Genomic DNA, 14,713 nt, shown 5'->3' on the forward strand with positions numbered 1-14,713 from the left:
TCGTCTCTGGAATGGGGATGGTAAACTTACCTGTTTATGTGGGGAGTACATCTTCTTATCTTCTTAACCTTTCTTATTCTTGACCGTACGCTTGCGTTACGAAGGAAAGCTCTGGGGCAGAAGCAGTGCGCCAAAGCCTGCCACCTTCTCCTCTTTCCACTCGTTCCATTGTTACTGTTCCTTCCCAGAAGTTCTGTCACTGTTCAGTTTTCCGCAGAATTTTTAGAAACACAGAAACAAACAAAAACCCCCGAAAACAAAGAGCACAGAAACAGAAACCAAATTCCCACTTCTCTCCGGGCGTTTTCCCAGGAGCACTCTGCTCTGCGGGGGTGAGGCCCCAACGTGCTCCCACTACCCGTGTGTGTGGGCCTGTGAGGCCTGCCGTGTGTTTTGTCTCTGGTTTGCAGGTGAGGAGACCAGGCCCGGCCACAGGACTAGCAGAGGGTGAGCAGGGAAGGTCCTGCTGCAAATGGAGAGGCCAGAGCACAGCGCTGTCTGGGCCCCAGCTCCAGGCTGTAGCTGCCCTCACGCGGGCGGCTGTGTGTGAGCAGGCCACGCAGGAGAGGGAGCCGGCGTTGGCCGCCATTCACGCAATGATGAGGTCTTCCGGCTTTCCTGACACCTTGCGGAGTATGAGGGAAGACACCCGAGAGAAGGCGTGCGTGGCCCCCGCTCCCCGCCCGCACAACCACAGGACTTCGTGCTTCCAGCCGGGGCCAGGTCTCCTGACCTCCCTTCTGTTGAAACGGCTACAGCAGTCGAGGGCATGCGCGTGGCCGGGCTCTGCACCCCCAGGGGCGACGGGGCTGAGCAAGGTGTGCAAGGGCCAGGGGAGACGGGCTGGCCGTGAAGCGGTCACTGTGGAGGTGAGCCTTGGGTTCATACACTGTTCCGTCTACTTGTCCACAAGGTCGACATTTCCTAGGATAAAAAATGTGTTCGGGGCGTCTGGGTGGCTCGATCGGTTAGGCGTCTGTCTTGATACTGGCTCAGGTCGTGATCCCGAGGTCGTGGGTCCGAGCCCAGAATCAGGTTGCGTGCTGACAGCGCAGAGCCTGCTTGGGATCCTCTGTCTCCCTGTCTCTCTGCCCCTACCCTTCACTCTTTTTCTCAAAATGAATAAACGTTAAAAAAAAAAAAAATGTGTTGTAGGGGCACCTGGGTGGCTCAGTTGGTTGGGTGACCCGCTTCAGCTCAGGTCATGACCTTGTGGTCGGTGAGTTCGAGCCCCGTGTCGGGCTCTGTGCTGACGGCTCAGAGCCTGGAGCCTGGAACCTGCTTCGGATTCTCTGTCTCCCCATCCTGCACTCTGTCTGTCTCTCCCTCTCAAAAGTAAATAAACATTAGAAAAAAAACAACGTGTTCCAGAACTGATCAGACTAAACATATAGAGGAAAATCCAACAAGCAAAAGTATCAGGGAGGATCTTTGACCCTGAGGTCAAATTTGGGGACATTTGGGAGTTTCCTTCGTCACCTCACAGGGCTGGGTGGCACAGACCCCAGCCTCAGACCAGGGATGCTTCTGGACTGGGCTGGGCGGCCCAGAAGCATGGACTCAAAGCCACAGTCACCCCAGGAGCACGGGCCTCAAACTGGGTGCAGGCGAGTCTGGCTTCTGGCAGAAGGCACGTTATCCTAGCCCATAGCGACTCCTGCGGAAAACTTTGTAACAAAACAGCCAGTCCGCAGCGACAGGTGAGCAGATACGCAGAGGGTGAGCCACCGGAAGCAGAGGCCAGAGTGACCCTCGGGAAGGCTACGGACAGGGGGTCTCAGACAGCCTGTAAAACGTAAGCGCTCTCAAGTCCAGAAGGTCACAGTTTACCCGACAGGTTCTCCAGGGGACAGGAAACAGTGATGCAGCAGCTTTGAAGCAGCCAATCAGATCTTGTGGGCCGGTGCCTTGTGAGGGTGGAGCGGCCCTCGCCGGCCGCCCGGCTCACCAGCCCTGGGCGTACCGTGCAGGAGCACCCGTAATGTGGCCAGTGTGCCTGAGGAGGCGCACTTTCCACGTAGATAATTTTGATAAAATTTAAGTGGCACACGAAGCTAGTATCCACCGCAGCGGACGATTTAAGAAATTAAGATCGACAGCAGCCGTAGTAAAAGTCCCGTGGACAGACTTAGCAGATGAGTCATTTAGAAGAGGGTGAGCCGGAAGAAATGATCCACAAGGCGGCAGGGAAGAAGAAGGATGGATCAGGCTTCACGTTGAGGGCGCGCAGGGACGTCGGAGAACGCCAGCCGCGGAGGGAGAAAAGACCTTCGAGGAGCAGTGGTTGGTCTCACGCTTGGGAGTGAAAGCTGGCCACGGCCACGAGGGCTCTGTGCACGATGCCGGAGGATACTGCGCGCCGACTGAAAGGCCCCCAGCGGACACCTGAAATGCTGAAGTGGTCAGCGCGGGTCAGTAAGAACTAATAAGCGTATAGGTCACGACACTCACGTCTTGGGCTTAAGGATGCACCCACAGGGAATTAAATTCTGTGCTGCAGCAATTGCCTGCCAGCTGGGGACGCACGAGTCAGTGCTGCCACACCGCCCTGAGGCCCTAGGATTGCCCAGAAGGAGAAGGCCGGGGCACCAGCCCACTTCACCGTCTGCTCAGGGAGGACCTCTGCTCTGATCTCTGTGGCGGTAGAACTCCTCTACTGATTGACCTGTGCGCGCAGTCTAGAATTGCTTGCGCTGGTAGGGTGTAGGTGTTCAGCAAAGGGACAGGTCTGGACACAGCAGTGACTCTGCTAGGGGCAGGGCTTGGCCAAGCCCGGCAGGTGGCACCGAGCAGAGGGCTTTCAGGTTGAGACTTAGACGCCAAGCTGACCGGGGTCAGGAGGTGGGTGGCATGGTGCTTGGTACCCGCGGTCGGTACCGACGGCTTGTTTATTGTCTCTGTGCCGGCCGCTGCCGAGCACGCAGCCAGTGAGCCAGCGTGGATGGGGGGTCGGAGCAGGGGCCGTAACAAGGATTAGCGTCATTTCAGATGAAGAAAATAAACAGAGGAGAGAGCGAGCCTGTGTGGCCTCCTTGACTCATTAGCTGGGAGGCCCGTCTGTCACCTCAGCAGCTGACCAGAGACCGCCTGGCTCGCTAGGAAGGGCCTGGTGGGGTGTGCGTGTCTGGCCCCCGACAGTCCCCGCAGACCAGCGTGGACACAGGAGGCACAGTGGGGCCAGCTGGTCACAGGAGCGTGGCGGTGTTGCCTCCCCACCTGAGCCGGCAGAGCTGCGGCCGGACAGACACCCGAGCGCTCCTCTGGAGCGCCGAGCGGACTCACTGCTAAATCACTCAGGGCGTTACCTTTGTGTCTCCAAAGACGGGCACGTCGCGTGAAGCAGAACGCAGTGTGCACCTGCACTTCCGAGTAAAAATCGCAAGCCTCTTCCTCGGGGCGTTTGACTGAGGTCGACGGGAGCTTCCCTGTGGGGCGAGGGCGCACGTTTGCGCTCCGGGCAGTCGGGCAGGGGGACAGGCCTAATCTCCATTTCACGTTTCGCCTGGGTAGAGTGCTAGTTAGGGGACATCCTTCATCACAGGATTTCTAGGAGATCAGAGGTCTCCCTACGCGGAGAGGTTAGGCCGTTCAGGGCAGACATCCTACTGAGCATAACTAGAAATGTTGAGACCTGGTTTTGTTCTTCTGTCTTTATTTATTTATTAAAAAAAAAATTTTTTTTTTAACGTTTGTTTATTTTTGAGACAGAGAGAGACAGAGCATGAACAGGAGGGGCAGAGAGAGAGGGAGACACAGAATCCGAGGCAGGCTCCAGGCTCTGAGCTGTCAGCACAGAGCCCGACGCGGGGCTCGAACTCACGGACCGCGAGATCATGACCTGAGCCAAAGTTGGACGCCCAACCTACCGAGCCACCCAGGCGCCCCTGTTCTTCTGTCTTTAATCTGGCTGAAGGCTTTGCAGAGCTACCCAAGCAGCAAGGCTCGCAGCCCCGTTCAGGGAGGAGGGAGCCCAGGTGGGCGAGCCTGGCAGTATGGCTCTTGGGCCCCAGCAGGCCGGGGCCTGCCTAGGAGGGAGGTGCCCTGCCCTCGAGGAGGGACACACTTGCAGGACGCGAGCCCTCCCGCCTCCCCGGTCTGCAGCCTCACCCAACATCTCTCAGTTCCTGACACTGGATTAAGGTGGCTGGGGACCCTGGTGCCCCAGCCACATGCCCTGTCACACGTATGTGCTCTGGAGAAGGATGTGTCATCCCAGGCTGCCGCGGTGGAAGGGTTTTCCCACACAGTGTCTGGCCCTCTGTCCAAAATAACCAGATGCTGAATGAAAAATAACCACGTGCTCAGGGATATACGACAATGGGATGATAAAAAGAGAGGGAGGGGACATCTGGGGGGCTCAGTCGGTTAGGCATCTGACTTTGGCTCACATCACGATCTCAGGGTCCCTGAGTTCGAGCCCCGCATCGGGCTCTGTGCTGACAGCTCCAAGCCTGGAGCCTGCCTTGGATTCTGTGTCTCCCTCTCTCTTTCTCCCTTTCTCTCAAAAATAAGCATTAAAAAGAAAGAAAGAAAACCACGGGAATCCAGATAACACCGTTAACAGACACCTTCTTGGTGAAAATCCCAGTGCTGGGGCAGGGAGTGCCAGAGAGTGCGGGCGTGTTCCTAGGCCGACAGGGCTGTGCCGAGTATGAGCAGAAAAGAAGTGAATGGGTTGTAATCCATTGGATGAAGCCATCTGAGGTCCACACGGATGTAAATAAATGCAGACGGAGAGAACCTCTTCCTTACGGTAGAACACCAGCCAGCTGTGGGTGTGCGGTCAAATGAAGGGGTTGGAAAATCACCGGGTGGTGACAGTTCGTATGTATCTCAGTATCTCCCCGCGACTGCCTATCGATAACAAAAGGAAAATAATGAAGTGGAAAAAATTGGCTGGCACTTGGTTCGCTACCAGTACTGGGACGAGCCCACCTGGTGTTCTTGATGGGATTCAGCATCACTTCTGTGACATTCCTGCCCAAAAGTGCCCAGTGAGTGTCACCACAAGGAAATAGTGAACCGTTGTGCAGGGTAACTGCCTGGACTCTCGAGAACGTCGTGTTGGTAAGGATGAGGGCCCAGGCTGAAGGAGGCAGGAGGGAGAAAAGCACTCTACGGTCCATAACCGGACAGTGAAACACATCTGAGCTTGTCTTCTGGGTCGGCAGGCCGCGTCACGTCGGTGTTGAACCGCCTCTGCCCCTGTTCCGGGGGCACGTCTGGGCTCGGCGCAGGGAGCAAGGCCTTATGGGCGAGGGGTTGGTGTGCGCCTGGCCTGAGCGCCGGGAGTGGGAGAGGCTGCCGGCAGCCAGCCTGGGAAGGCCCCTGGCCTTCCGTGGAGCGGGCCACGTTTCCCGGTGTCCCCGGGGGACGGGTCTCTGGTCCAGACCCGGGGCTTGATGCCATGATCCTGGGATTGTGTTGCGATGTGTACAGTAACTACTGACCGAAGGGTTACTTTATTAGAGAGAGGAGATGGAAAATAAACAGCCAGAAGAAGGCAAGAAAGAAGCAAAGAACACGGAATAGGAGGACAACAGCAGATAACAAGGTGGTGGACCACCCCTGTTCCCTTAGTAGTCCCACCAGATGCAGCAGGACCAAATTGTTTGATTGGAAGAAAGATTGTCCAGCTGGATCTTAACAAGGCTAGCTTTCCCAGCAGACACACGGAAGTAGAATAACAAGTTAAACATGAAAAGATGGAAAACCCAAGTCCTGCAAACGGCATCCCAGGAGAAAAGGCAGCACAGAGGCAGGGTGTTCCCGGTTGGGCATATGTGGGCCCGTCCAGGTTTTATTCTGAGAACATCGAAAGGGACAGAGCAGTGGGCATTTTCTCTGGCCGCAGCACCTGGGAGGTTGGCTACGTTTGCTGTGCCCGTGTGTGTGTGTGCATGTGTGTGAGCACACGCACACTCTGTCTCCGTTTCTGGCTGTCTTGTAGAGACATGGGCTCCCCCACATCACATTTCCTCTCGCAGGTCATTGGCCAGAACTTTGGTCATTGGCAGGTCATTGGCCTGAGCGAAGGCCCAGGGCACTAACGGTCTTGATTCCAAGAGCCAGCTTTATTGTCTACAAGTTTAAAAAGGGAAAAGATAACCGATAGCTCTTCCTCCCTACTTTTTTATTATTTAAAAAAATTTATTTATATATTTTGAAAGAACGAGCGGGTGAGGGGCAGAGAGAGAGAGAGAGAGAGAGAGAGAGAGAATCTTAAGCAGGCTCAGAGCTGTCAGTGCAGACCCCGACGTTGGGCTCAAACTTGGGAACCGTGAGATCATGACCTGAGCTAAAGTCGGACGCTCAACTGACTGAGCCCCCCAGGCACCCCTTCCTCTTCTGTTCTGTCTGGTGTGGCTCTTTCTTCTCTTTTGCCTTTGTCATCTGGACTCAGAGCTCATGTACGTAGTGGGCTTGGCTCTGTGCTGCAGGCTGTGGAAAATTAAACCATGTTGTTCTTGCTTTTCACCTAAAGATGGACTTTTTTTGTTGAATTTTTTTTTTTTACATTTATTTATTTTTGAGACACAGAGACAGAGCACAAGTGGGGGAGGGGCAGAGAGAGAGAGAGAGAGAGAGAGAGAGAGAGACAAAGAATCTGAAGCCGGCTCCAGACTCCGAGCTGTCAGCATGGAGCCCGACGCGGGGCCAAACTCACGAACTGTGAGATCATGACCCAAGCCGAAGTCAGATGCTCAACCGACTGAGCCACCCAGGCACCCCAAGATGGACTTTTTTATACATGTGGGAGGCACGCTGGGGACCTGTCTGAGGCGTAAGACACACAGTCTTGGACACATCAGAGTCGAAGGCTATGTCCTGCTGGACGGGGTTCTTGCATAGGGGGAGGGCAAAGGTGAGCAGGTGCAGGGGTGGAGCGCGTGCTCTGCGGGCTTGGGCTTCGGATGCCTTTTCCTCTTTAAGTTGGAGTTTTTTTTCTCGTTTGACCAAATGAGTGTTTACAGAAAGTAACCAAAGTTTAATATTCCTTACTCGTAATGGGGAAACTGAAAAAACAGTTTAGCACTTAGCCTGGGATCTGGATTCCAGTACTGTGGTTATTATGGTGACGATATTGGTGGTTTTATGTTTTTAAGTATAGAAGAGGAATAACAGTGTCATTTAAAAATAATGTTTTATGGTGGGACGGCTGGCTGGCTCCGTCGTTGCACTTGATCTCCAGGTCATGAGTTTGAGCCCCATGTTGGGTGTAGAGCCTACTTTTTACAAAAATTGTTTAAAGTAATAAAAATGAAATTGTATGATTTTTTTTTTTAATTTTTTTTTTTTTAACATTTATTTATTTTTGAGACAGAGACAGAGCATGAACAGGGGAGGGGCAGAGAGAGAGGAAGACACTGAATCAGAAGCAGGCTCCAGGCTCTGAGCCATCAGCCCAGAGCCTGACGCGGGGCTCGAACTCACGGACCGTGAGATTGTGACCTGAGCTGAAGTCAGACGCTCAACCGACTGAGCCACCCAGGCGCCCCTGAAATTGTATGATTCTTAAAGAGTTTTGATGTGGCAAGCTCCCATCATTCTGTCTGCTTCACGGTAGGAATGATCTAGATAAGGAAATGTACACAGGCGCAAGACCAGGGACAGGCATCGGTGTCTCTGTCCTTGTCCCCATCCCTTCCTATGGGCCCTTGGACGGTACATGTTGTGTACTAGGAGCCTTTGGGCCCTGCCCCTGCCCCCAGCTGGCTGGAACCCGTTAGTGGCCTCTCCAGAGGCTTTGGCGGCTGTGGGTGGGTGGGTCAGAGAAACCGCGTGGTGTTGGACGGTGACCTACTCCTTTCTGGAGACGGACGTGGAGCACATGTTTCCTGAGCCAGCGCGGAACTTCGGTGGCTGTGTCTCCATACGGTGCTGTGGCCCCATTGGCCAGAATAGGAGGACCACCTGGCTGGCCCTTTTCTCATTTTCGTGGCCTCAGGTGCCACCTCTCCTGAGACCGGATGCCAAGGCCCCCGGAGAGTTGGTCCCCCTTCTGTCGGGCCTCTCTTCTGGCCGTGCTGCCTGGCCCTGCACGTCCTGCGTGATGGGTGTTCAGGGTACCGAGGGGCCTGGTCCCCAGTCTCGTTAGGGCACCTTTTTCTGAGTCTGCGTGGCACGAATCGGGCCCGGTGAGGCGATGGTTGTCCACAGGGGTTCCATCCCCGTAGAGACGGTCTCCTCTCCCTCTCTGCACTGAGGACACTGGAGTCTGAGGGCCGCCGTGATGCGCCCCAGGTCCCCGCGCTTGGCGCACGCTGGGCACTGTGGGTCGTGGTGCACTCGACAGAGTGAGGCCGGGGCTCCCGACGGGGCGACAGTCGGGCGGGTCCTGCGAGGCCCCCATATCCCGGCAGCCATCACAGAACGTCTTCGCTTTCCCTGAGCCCCTTGTCGCCACTGGAGGGCAGTCTGGGAGGAGGAGGTGCCTGGCGGGGCGTGGGGGGGGGGTACCTTGACGGGAGAACAGCACGGCCCCCAGAAGTCATTGCGGTGCGACCGGTCCCGAGGGTGCCCGGGAGCTCGGTCCAATGAGCATCCAACTCCTGGTTTCGCCACACCCGGCGGGCAGCTTGCAGCCTCCGTAGACGCACGTGCACCTTCACCCCGGCTCCCGCCTGCGTCCCGTGAGCCTTGTCACACTCGTGCGCCAGTGTCCCGGCTGGCTCCTTGAAGGGATCGTGGCCTCCTGTGGCCTCAGACTCTGGGGAGAAGCAGCGGGGGTAGGGGCACCGGTGTCGCTGCTGCTGGTGGTGGAGGTGCGCCCCGCTGTGCGGCAAGTAAGCCTGCCAGCAGCGTTCTTTAGAAGACCCGAGAGCAGAATGGCACACGTCCCATTTGTAGTGACGTGCATAAAAGCGCAAACCGAGGTGACAAGTGTGTGCGCACTTACACGTCTGCCTAAATGCACGCCAAAGATCCGGAAGATGCCCGGGGCTTAACCGATCCCTCTGGGAAGAGCAGAAGGGCCGGAGGCAGGACGGAGGCACCGGCCCCTTGTGCTGTGTTTTCTGGATTCTTTACATGCGCGGTTCATAAATCTGTATCTGCACGGATACTCGCCCGTGGATGTGGGTGACTGCGCACGTGGCCTTGGGCTGCTGCTGACCTTTGATCCCTGTTCACAGGTGCGGGTCCTGGCGGGAGCCTGCCAACCCCTACTACGTCAGCTCCGGCTATGCCCTCGCCCCGGCCACCAGTGCCAACGACAGTGAGCAGCAGAGCCTATCCAGTGATGCCGACAGCCTGTCCCTCACCGACAGCAGCGTGTGAGTCCCCTCTTCTTGGGCGAACCCCGGCAGGCCCCCCGCTGCTGCACGGACAGTCCGCGCTGCGGGACGTGTCCTTGATGGTCCCCGGGGCTGCAGCCACTGCTTCTCCCCAGGCCAAGGCTGCTGGGACCTTTGAAAGAGAAGAAACTAAGGAAGCAGATTCCAGAGCTGCCCACCTCTCATGCCGTGGTTCAGTTTTGTCTTCGGCATTCGGTCTGGGGTTCGCTTTACAGACAGGTGGCCAAGCAGGGTGGGCGGTGGGGGTGCGGGCCTCCTCTGGCAGGGCTGCTTCCTGGGCAGGGGTGCCTCTCCGTACTTGTCACTGTTCAAAATCTACTCCCTGTCACCTACTTGGCATAGGGGATGGGAAGACAGGAGCCGGAGGGGAGTCGTTACAGCTGGTTCCGGGCCAGCCCCACTGCCTGGTCGATTCAGGGACAGCTACTGGGGCTGCAACACATCTCTGAGGCCTCAGTGACCGTCAAGAACCACCTTGAGCCTTAGCGGCCCTCGGTGGTGACAGTGGACCGTATTCTCCCATCGTCCTCCCCAGGGAAGCCCTCCCTTTGTGAGAAAGTACTTATTTTCCAACACTCTTCCTTTGCTTTGGTAGGTGGCTTTTTGGGACCACCCAAAGAGTGGTGTCAAACACCCTGTTGTTATATCAGGGCATTGCCCAACCAGCCTGTCAACGTCATGTGGGCTCTTGGCCACCCATGAACATCAGACGTACCCAGCTCTAAAACTGTGTGCCATTCGCCATCTGACCACCACTGATGGCAAGTCCCCGGCCAGGGCCAGGGGCTGGGGGCCGAACCGCGGGCACCCTCCCCGCGCAGAGGCTGCAGGGGTGTGGGCCAGGACCACCAGCAGCGGGGGGGTGCAGCAACTGTCAACCGGTCGCTGGGGGATTTCTTTCCCAGCCAGCTTGTTTCTTCACAGGAAACATTTTGGAAAATCAGGTAGGGTTAAATAAGAAAGAAAAAAAGGGTTACTAAACCCTTTTTTAAATTTGTGGTCCCACTTTCCGTGCCGTTTTCATACTTGCTGCCTCCCCTTTGCCTGCGCCCCTGCCTGTGGTGTGCACTCGCCGCTTCTGCAGGCTACCCTGCGTCCCCGTGCATCCGGGGCCCCTTTCTCTTTTCCTTTTTGGTGGCCACATGGTGGTGACGTCACAAGACGGGTCTGTCCCTTTGGGTTCAACTTGTGTGTGTATATTGACTATTTCATCCTTCTTTGTGTCACATCTTTTTTTTTTTTTTAACGTTTATTTATTATAGAGAGACAGAGAGAGACAGAAAAGAGCATGGGAGGGGCAGAGAGAGGGGGAGACACAGAATCTGAAGCAGGCTCCAGGCTCTGAACTGTCAGCACAGAGCCTGACGCGGGGCTTGAACTCACAAATCACAAGATCGTGACCTGAGCCGAAGTCGGATGCCCAACCGACTGAACCACCCAGGTGCCCCCCCCCCTTTTTTTTAGTTTATTTTTAGAGAGAGAGAGAGCAAGCAGGGGAGGGGCAGAGAGAGGGAAAAAGAGAATCGTAAGTAGGCTCAACCGACTGAGCCCCTCAGCCCTCAGCCCCCCCCTTTGCGTCACATCTTTAAGATAAAATGTTGACGTGTTTTTAGCAGTTTGTTACTTGAAATGACTGTGCTTTTAGCAGTGCCCACTGTGACCCCCACTCGCAGCTGACGGCTCGGGATCGTGTCCTCATGCTGTTTGGTTTTCTCCTCCCAGAAATCGGTTACTACAATGAAGATTCATTTGCTAGCATATTTTTCTCGTAAAGTCTGTTAATTCACTCTAAGAAAAGGCCATATGTTTGCTAAAGGGAAGATCTAAAGTTTTTAAAGTATTTTTTTCCTGATATTCTGTTCATGTTGGCTTACTCTAAGACTGAGAAACATAGGAATAGTAGGGGCGCCTGGGTGGCTATTGGTTAAGCGTCCGACTTTGGCTCAGGTCATGATCTCATGGTTCGTGAGTTTGAAGCCCGTGTTGGGCCCTGTGCTGACAGCACAGAGCCCGCTTGGGATCCTGTGGCCCCCTGTCTCCCTGCCCCTCCCCTACTTGTGTGCACTCCCTGTCTCCCTCTCTCCCTCTCTCCATCTCAAAAAATAAACATTAAAAACATTTTCCTCCTCTTTCCTTCTGCTCCCTCCCCTGTGTGTGTGTTCTCTCTCTTTCTCTCAAGTAAAAAAAAAACAAAAACAAAAACATAATAATAATAATAAATAAATAAATATATGCTTTTTTTTTTATTTTTTCAAAAAAACGTAGGAATAAATTTAGAATGTATTTGAATATATGTCAGAGGCAAAAAGTAGCATGGTGCATTTCTTCTACGTTATTTCTCCTGGGCACAGCCGCCCTCGGCACGTCAACCACACGGCAAAAACGGTGGCATGGCTCACTAGACTCTGGATGTGGGCGTCCAAGGACGGTGCCTCATCCGGAGGCATGTGGGACCTTTAACCAGTGCCTGGTCAAAGCGTATGAGAAACAAGTTGGTGGCTCGGGACACCTGGGCAAAACCCTCCGGACAGATGACGTCATCTTTTAATGCATTTGACTCGCCTGCTGCTTGACAGCTGTCCCCTGAGGTGCCCCTGCTGGAGTGCTGAGCCAGTCACACTGCACACCCAGCTGGTGCCCTGATAGCCGGGACACCGAGGCAGTGACAGGAGAGGTGGGCTGTCCCAGCCTCATTCTGCCTCGTTCAGCCAAAGTCTACCCTTTCCACCCAGACCAGGGCTCTCAGGAATATGATTTTAAGAGGAGAATGTTGCATCCCTGCCCGTAAGCAAAGCCGCCGAGCTGGGGGCCCAGCAGTTAAGAAATGAGATCAGAATTGTGTGCACGTGTGGATCCTGCTGGCAAGTAGGAGCACTGCTCTGAGAGCGCCCCAGTCCTGTCCCCCCACACCCCCTTCCCTGGGCCGTGCTTGGGAAGGAGGCCAGGGGACACAGATCTTCACCCACTGGAGGCCAGGGAGGCCGAGGTCTTTCAACAGCCAGATGGTTTACAGACCCCTCCCTTCCAGCTGTCAGAGCTGGGAACCCGCTCAGGAGTTCTTCGGTGACGAGGAGGTGGGGACCCAGAGGAGCCACTCTCTCTAGGCATCCTGCTCTGGCGGGCGTCGTCCCGTCACAGTGGTTCCTGTTGGCCACTGCGCTTCTTAGCGTAGATTTAGAGCGCGGAGAGGACTGGAGAGCTGGAGGGGTCGGGTCCGTGCAGTGGGTGAGGTGTTAGAGCTGGCATGTGTCTTGAGTAGGTACATTCAGTCATGTACAGACAACGTGTGATTTGATTCATACCTTTATTACAATCTTCAAGAGGGTTTATGACTAAAACTTACGTCAAGGAAGCTAATTTGAGTACCCGCAGAGAGAGAACGCTGCCTTTCCAGTCTACCTTGGAAGACAGCAGGTAACATAGAACCTGGGAGATCTGTTCCAGTGGGATCTAAATTGTCTTGGCTGTCCATGTTTTGGTCTGTTTACAGCACCCCTGCCAGACAGGCACCTGGGCGTTCAGTGACAGGTCAGTGAATGTTTCAGGCTTTGTGGCCACCTACGGTCTCTGTCACATATTCCTTTCCTGCTTTTCTTCCCCCCCAATGTTATTTTATTTTTTTTTTATGTTTTTATTTTTGAGACAGATAGAGACAGAGCATAAGCAGGGGAGGGGCAGAGAGAGAGGGAGACACAGAATCTGAAGCAGGCTCCAGGCTCTGAGCTGTCAGCACAGAACCCGACGCGGGGCTCAAACTCACACACCGCGAGATTGCGACCTGAGCCGAAGTCAGATGCTTAACCGACGGAGCCACCCAGGCGCCCCTTCCCCTTCAAGTTTTGAGAGAGGACATAAGTGGGGGAGGGGCAGAGGGAGAGAGCGAGAATCTTCAGCAGGCTCGATGCTCAGCGTGGGACCCGACAGGGGCTCGATCCCACGACTCCGGGATCATGACTTGAGCTGAAATGCAGAATAAAATGAAATGCTGCTCATCCTACTGAGCCGCCGAGGTGCCCCTTGTCCACTGCTTTAGAAAACGGAGAAACCCTTGTTAGCTCTCCGGCTATAGGGAGCAGGCCTCGCCGGCTGCCCTTCCCTGAGCTGTTTGTCTTGCACTCACGCCGGGCTCTCTCTCCTCCGGACAGGGATGGAGTCCCGCCGTACCGGACCCGTAAGCAGCACCGCCGGGAGATGCAAGAGAGCGTCCAGGCCAACGGGCGGGTGCCCCTACCTCACATCCCTGTAAGTTCTGGCCACGCAGCCCTGCGCCGTCTCCTGGGCCCTCTGGGACCGTGCCCACCCTTTCTCCCTCCACCCCCGGCCACTGTGGCACTGGGCAGCGGGAAGGGCATTGCTTCCTGCGGGCTCAGCTCACGTCCAGGCATGGCGTGTGGTCAACACGAGGTCACGCCCCGCAGGCTGGCGAGGACAGCGTGGGCGACTTGTAGGCCCACACGTTCCCTTCACAGGGGCAGGGAGGGCCTCATGTAGCATCTGCTGTGCAGTCTTCCCGTCCTGCTAAGTGACGTGCTGCTCCTCGATGTGGGAGAGCAGCTCTGAGCCCCTGTCCCTGGCTCGACGCCGGGCCCGGCCCCTGCACGGGCCACCTCACTGTGGCTCCCTGCGGAAGCCTGACGGCGGCGATGCTCAGCGCCTCTGATCCCAGGTTACTGTGAGCATTTGCTGTGGGAGGTGCCTCAGCTTCACCTCCTGGGAGGAAATAGTGAGGTGACAGTAGTCCCCCCGACTGTGGGCGCCGGAGGGGGGGCTTCGCAGAGCAGGCAGGCAGCCCGCCCCCACCTGCAGAGACCTCTTTATCTTGGCGTGCCGAGCGAACGGGAAGGACTTCTCAGGGAAGAGAAGGAGGGCTTGCAGGAGTCTCAAACTGTTGGTGCTGCGAGCAGCTGTCCGCGGTTCCTGTGCGGGTGAAGGGGACGTCTCTCGGGGTCACCGCACACTCATCCGTGGCCAGTTCTTTGCTTGGAGTCTTTTAGCTAATTTCCAGGTAAGAGAGGTGATTTTTATGGTTGAGCAGAAAGGTTGTGGGTATGTTCTTGCTTCTGAGAAGAGGATGGGTGGTCAGTGTTAGGGGCACCCAGGGGACTCGGTCGGTTCAGTGTCATGACCTCACTGCTGGCGGAGTCGGGCCCCGTGTCGGGCTCTGTGCTGACAGCGCGGAGCCTGCCTGTGATTCTCTTCCTCTCTCTCTCTCTCTCTCTCTCTCTCTGTGCCTCTCCCTGCTTGTGTGCTCTCTAAATAAATAAATAAATGTTTAAAAAAAGGAAAAAAACAGAAAAGCCTGGTCAAGCATCTTGTCACCTCCCAGCACAGACTTGACCTAAGCCAGGCACCGACAGCGTGTGCTCGGGAGGAGTGGATGCTGCTGCTGGTGGTCTGTGTGCGTGTGTGTGCCTGCG

General features: G+C 55.6%; 1 protein-coding gene across 2 annotated transcripts in view; it reads left to right on the top strand.

The window, feature by feature from the left end:
• The window catches only part of AXIN1 (axin 1), a 60,483-nt gene that overhangs the window by 26,863 nt on the left and 18,907 nt on the right, over positions 1-14,713 (top strand). For both annotated transcript variants that reach the window (XM_045459965.1, XM_045459966.1), the window contains exons 3-4: positions 9,135-9,275; positions 13,442-13,538. In XM_045459965.1, coding sequence (XP_045315921.1) covers positions 9,135-9,275; positions 13,442-13,538 — 238 coding nt within the window. The remainder of the gene's footprint in view (positions 1-9,134; positions 9,276-13,441; positions 13,539-14,713) is intronic.

This window comes from Leopardus geoffroyi, chromosome E3 (genome assembly GCF_018350155.1).
Source record: "Leopardus geoffroyi isolate Oge1 chromosome E3, O.geoffroyi_Oge1_pat1.0, whole genome shotgun sequence".
NCBI lineage: Eukaryota > Metazoa > Chordata > Mammalia > Carnivora > Felidae > Leopardus > Leopardus geoffroyi.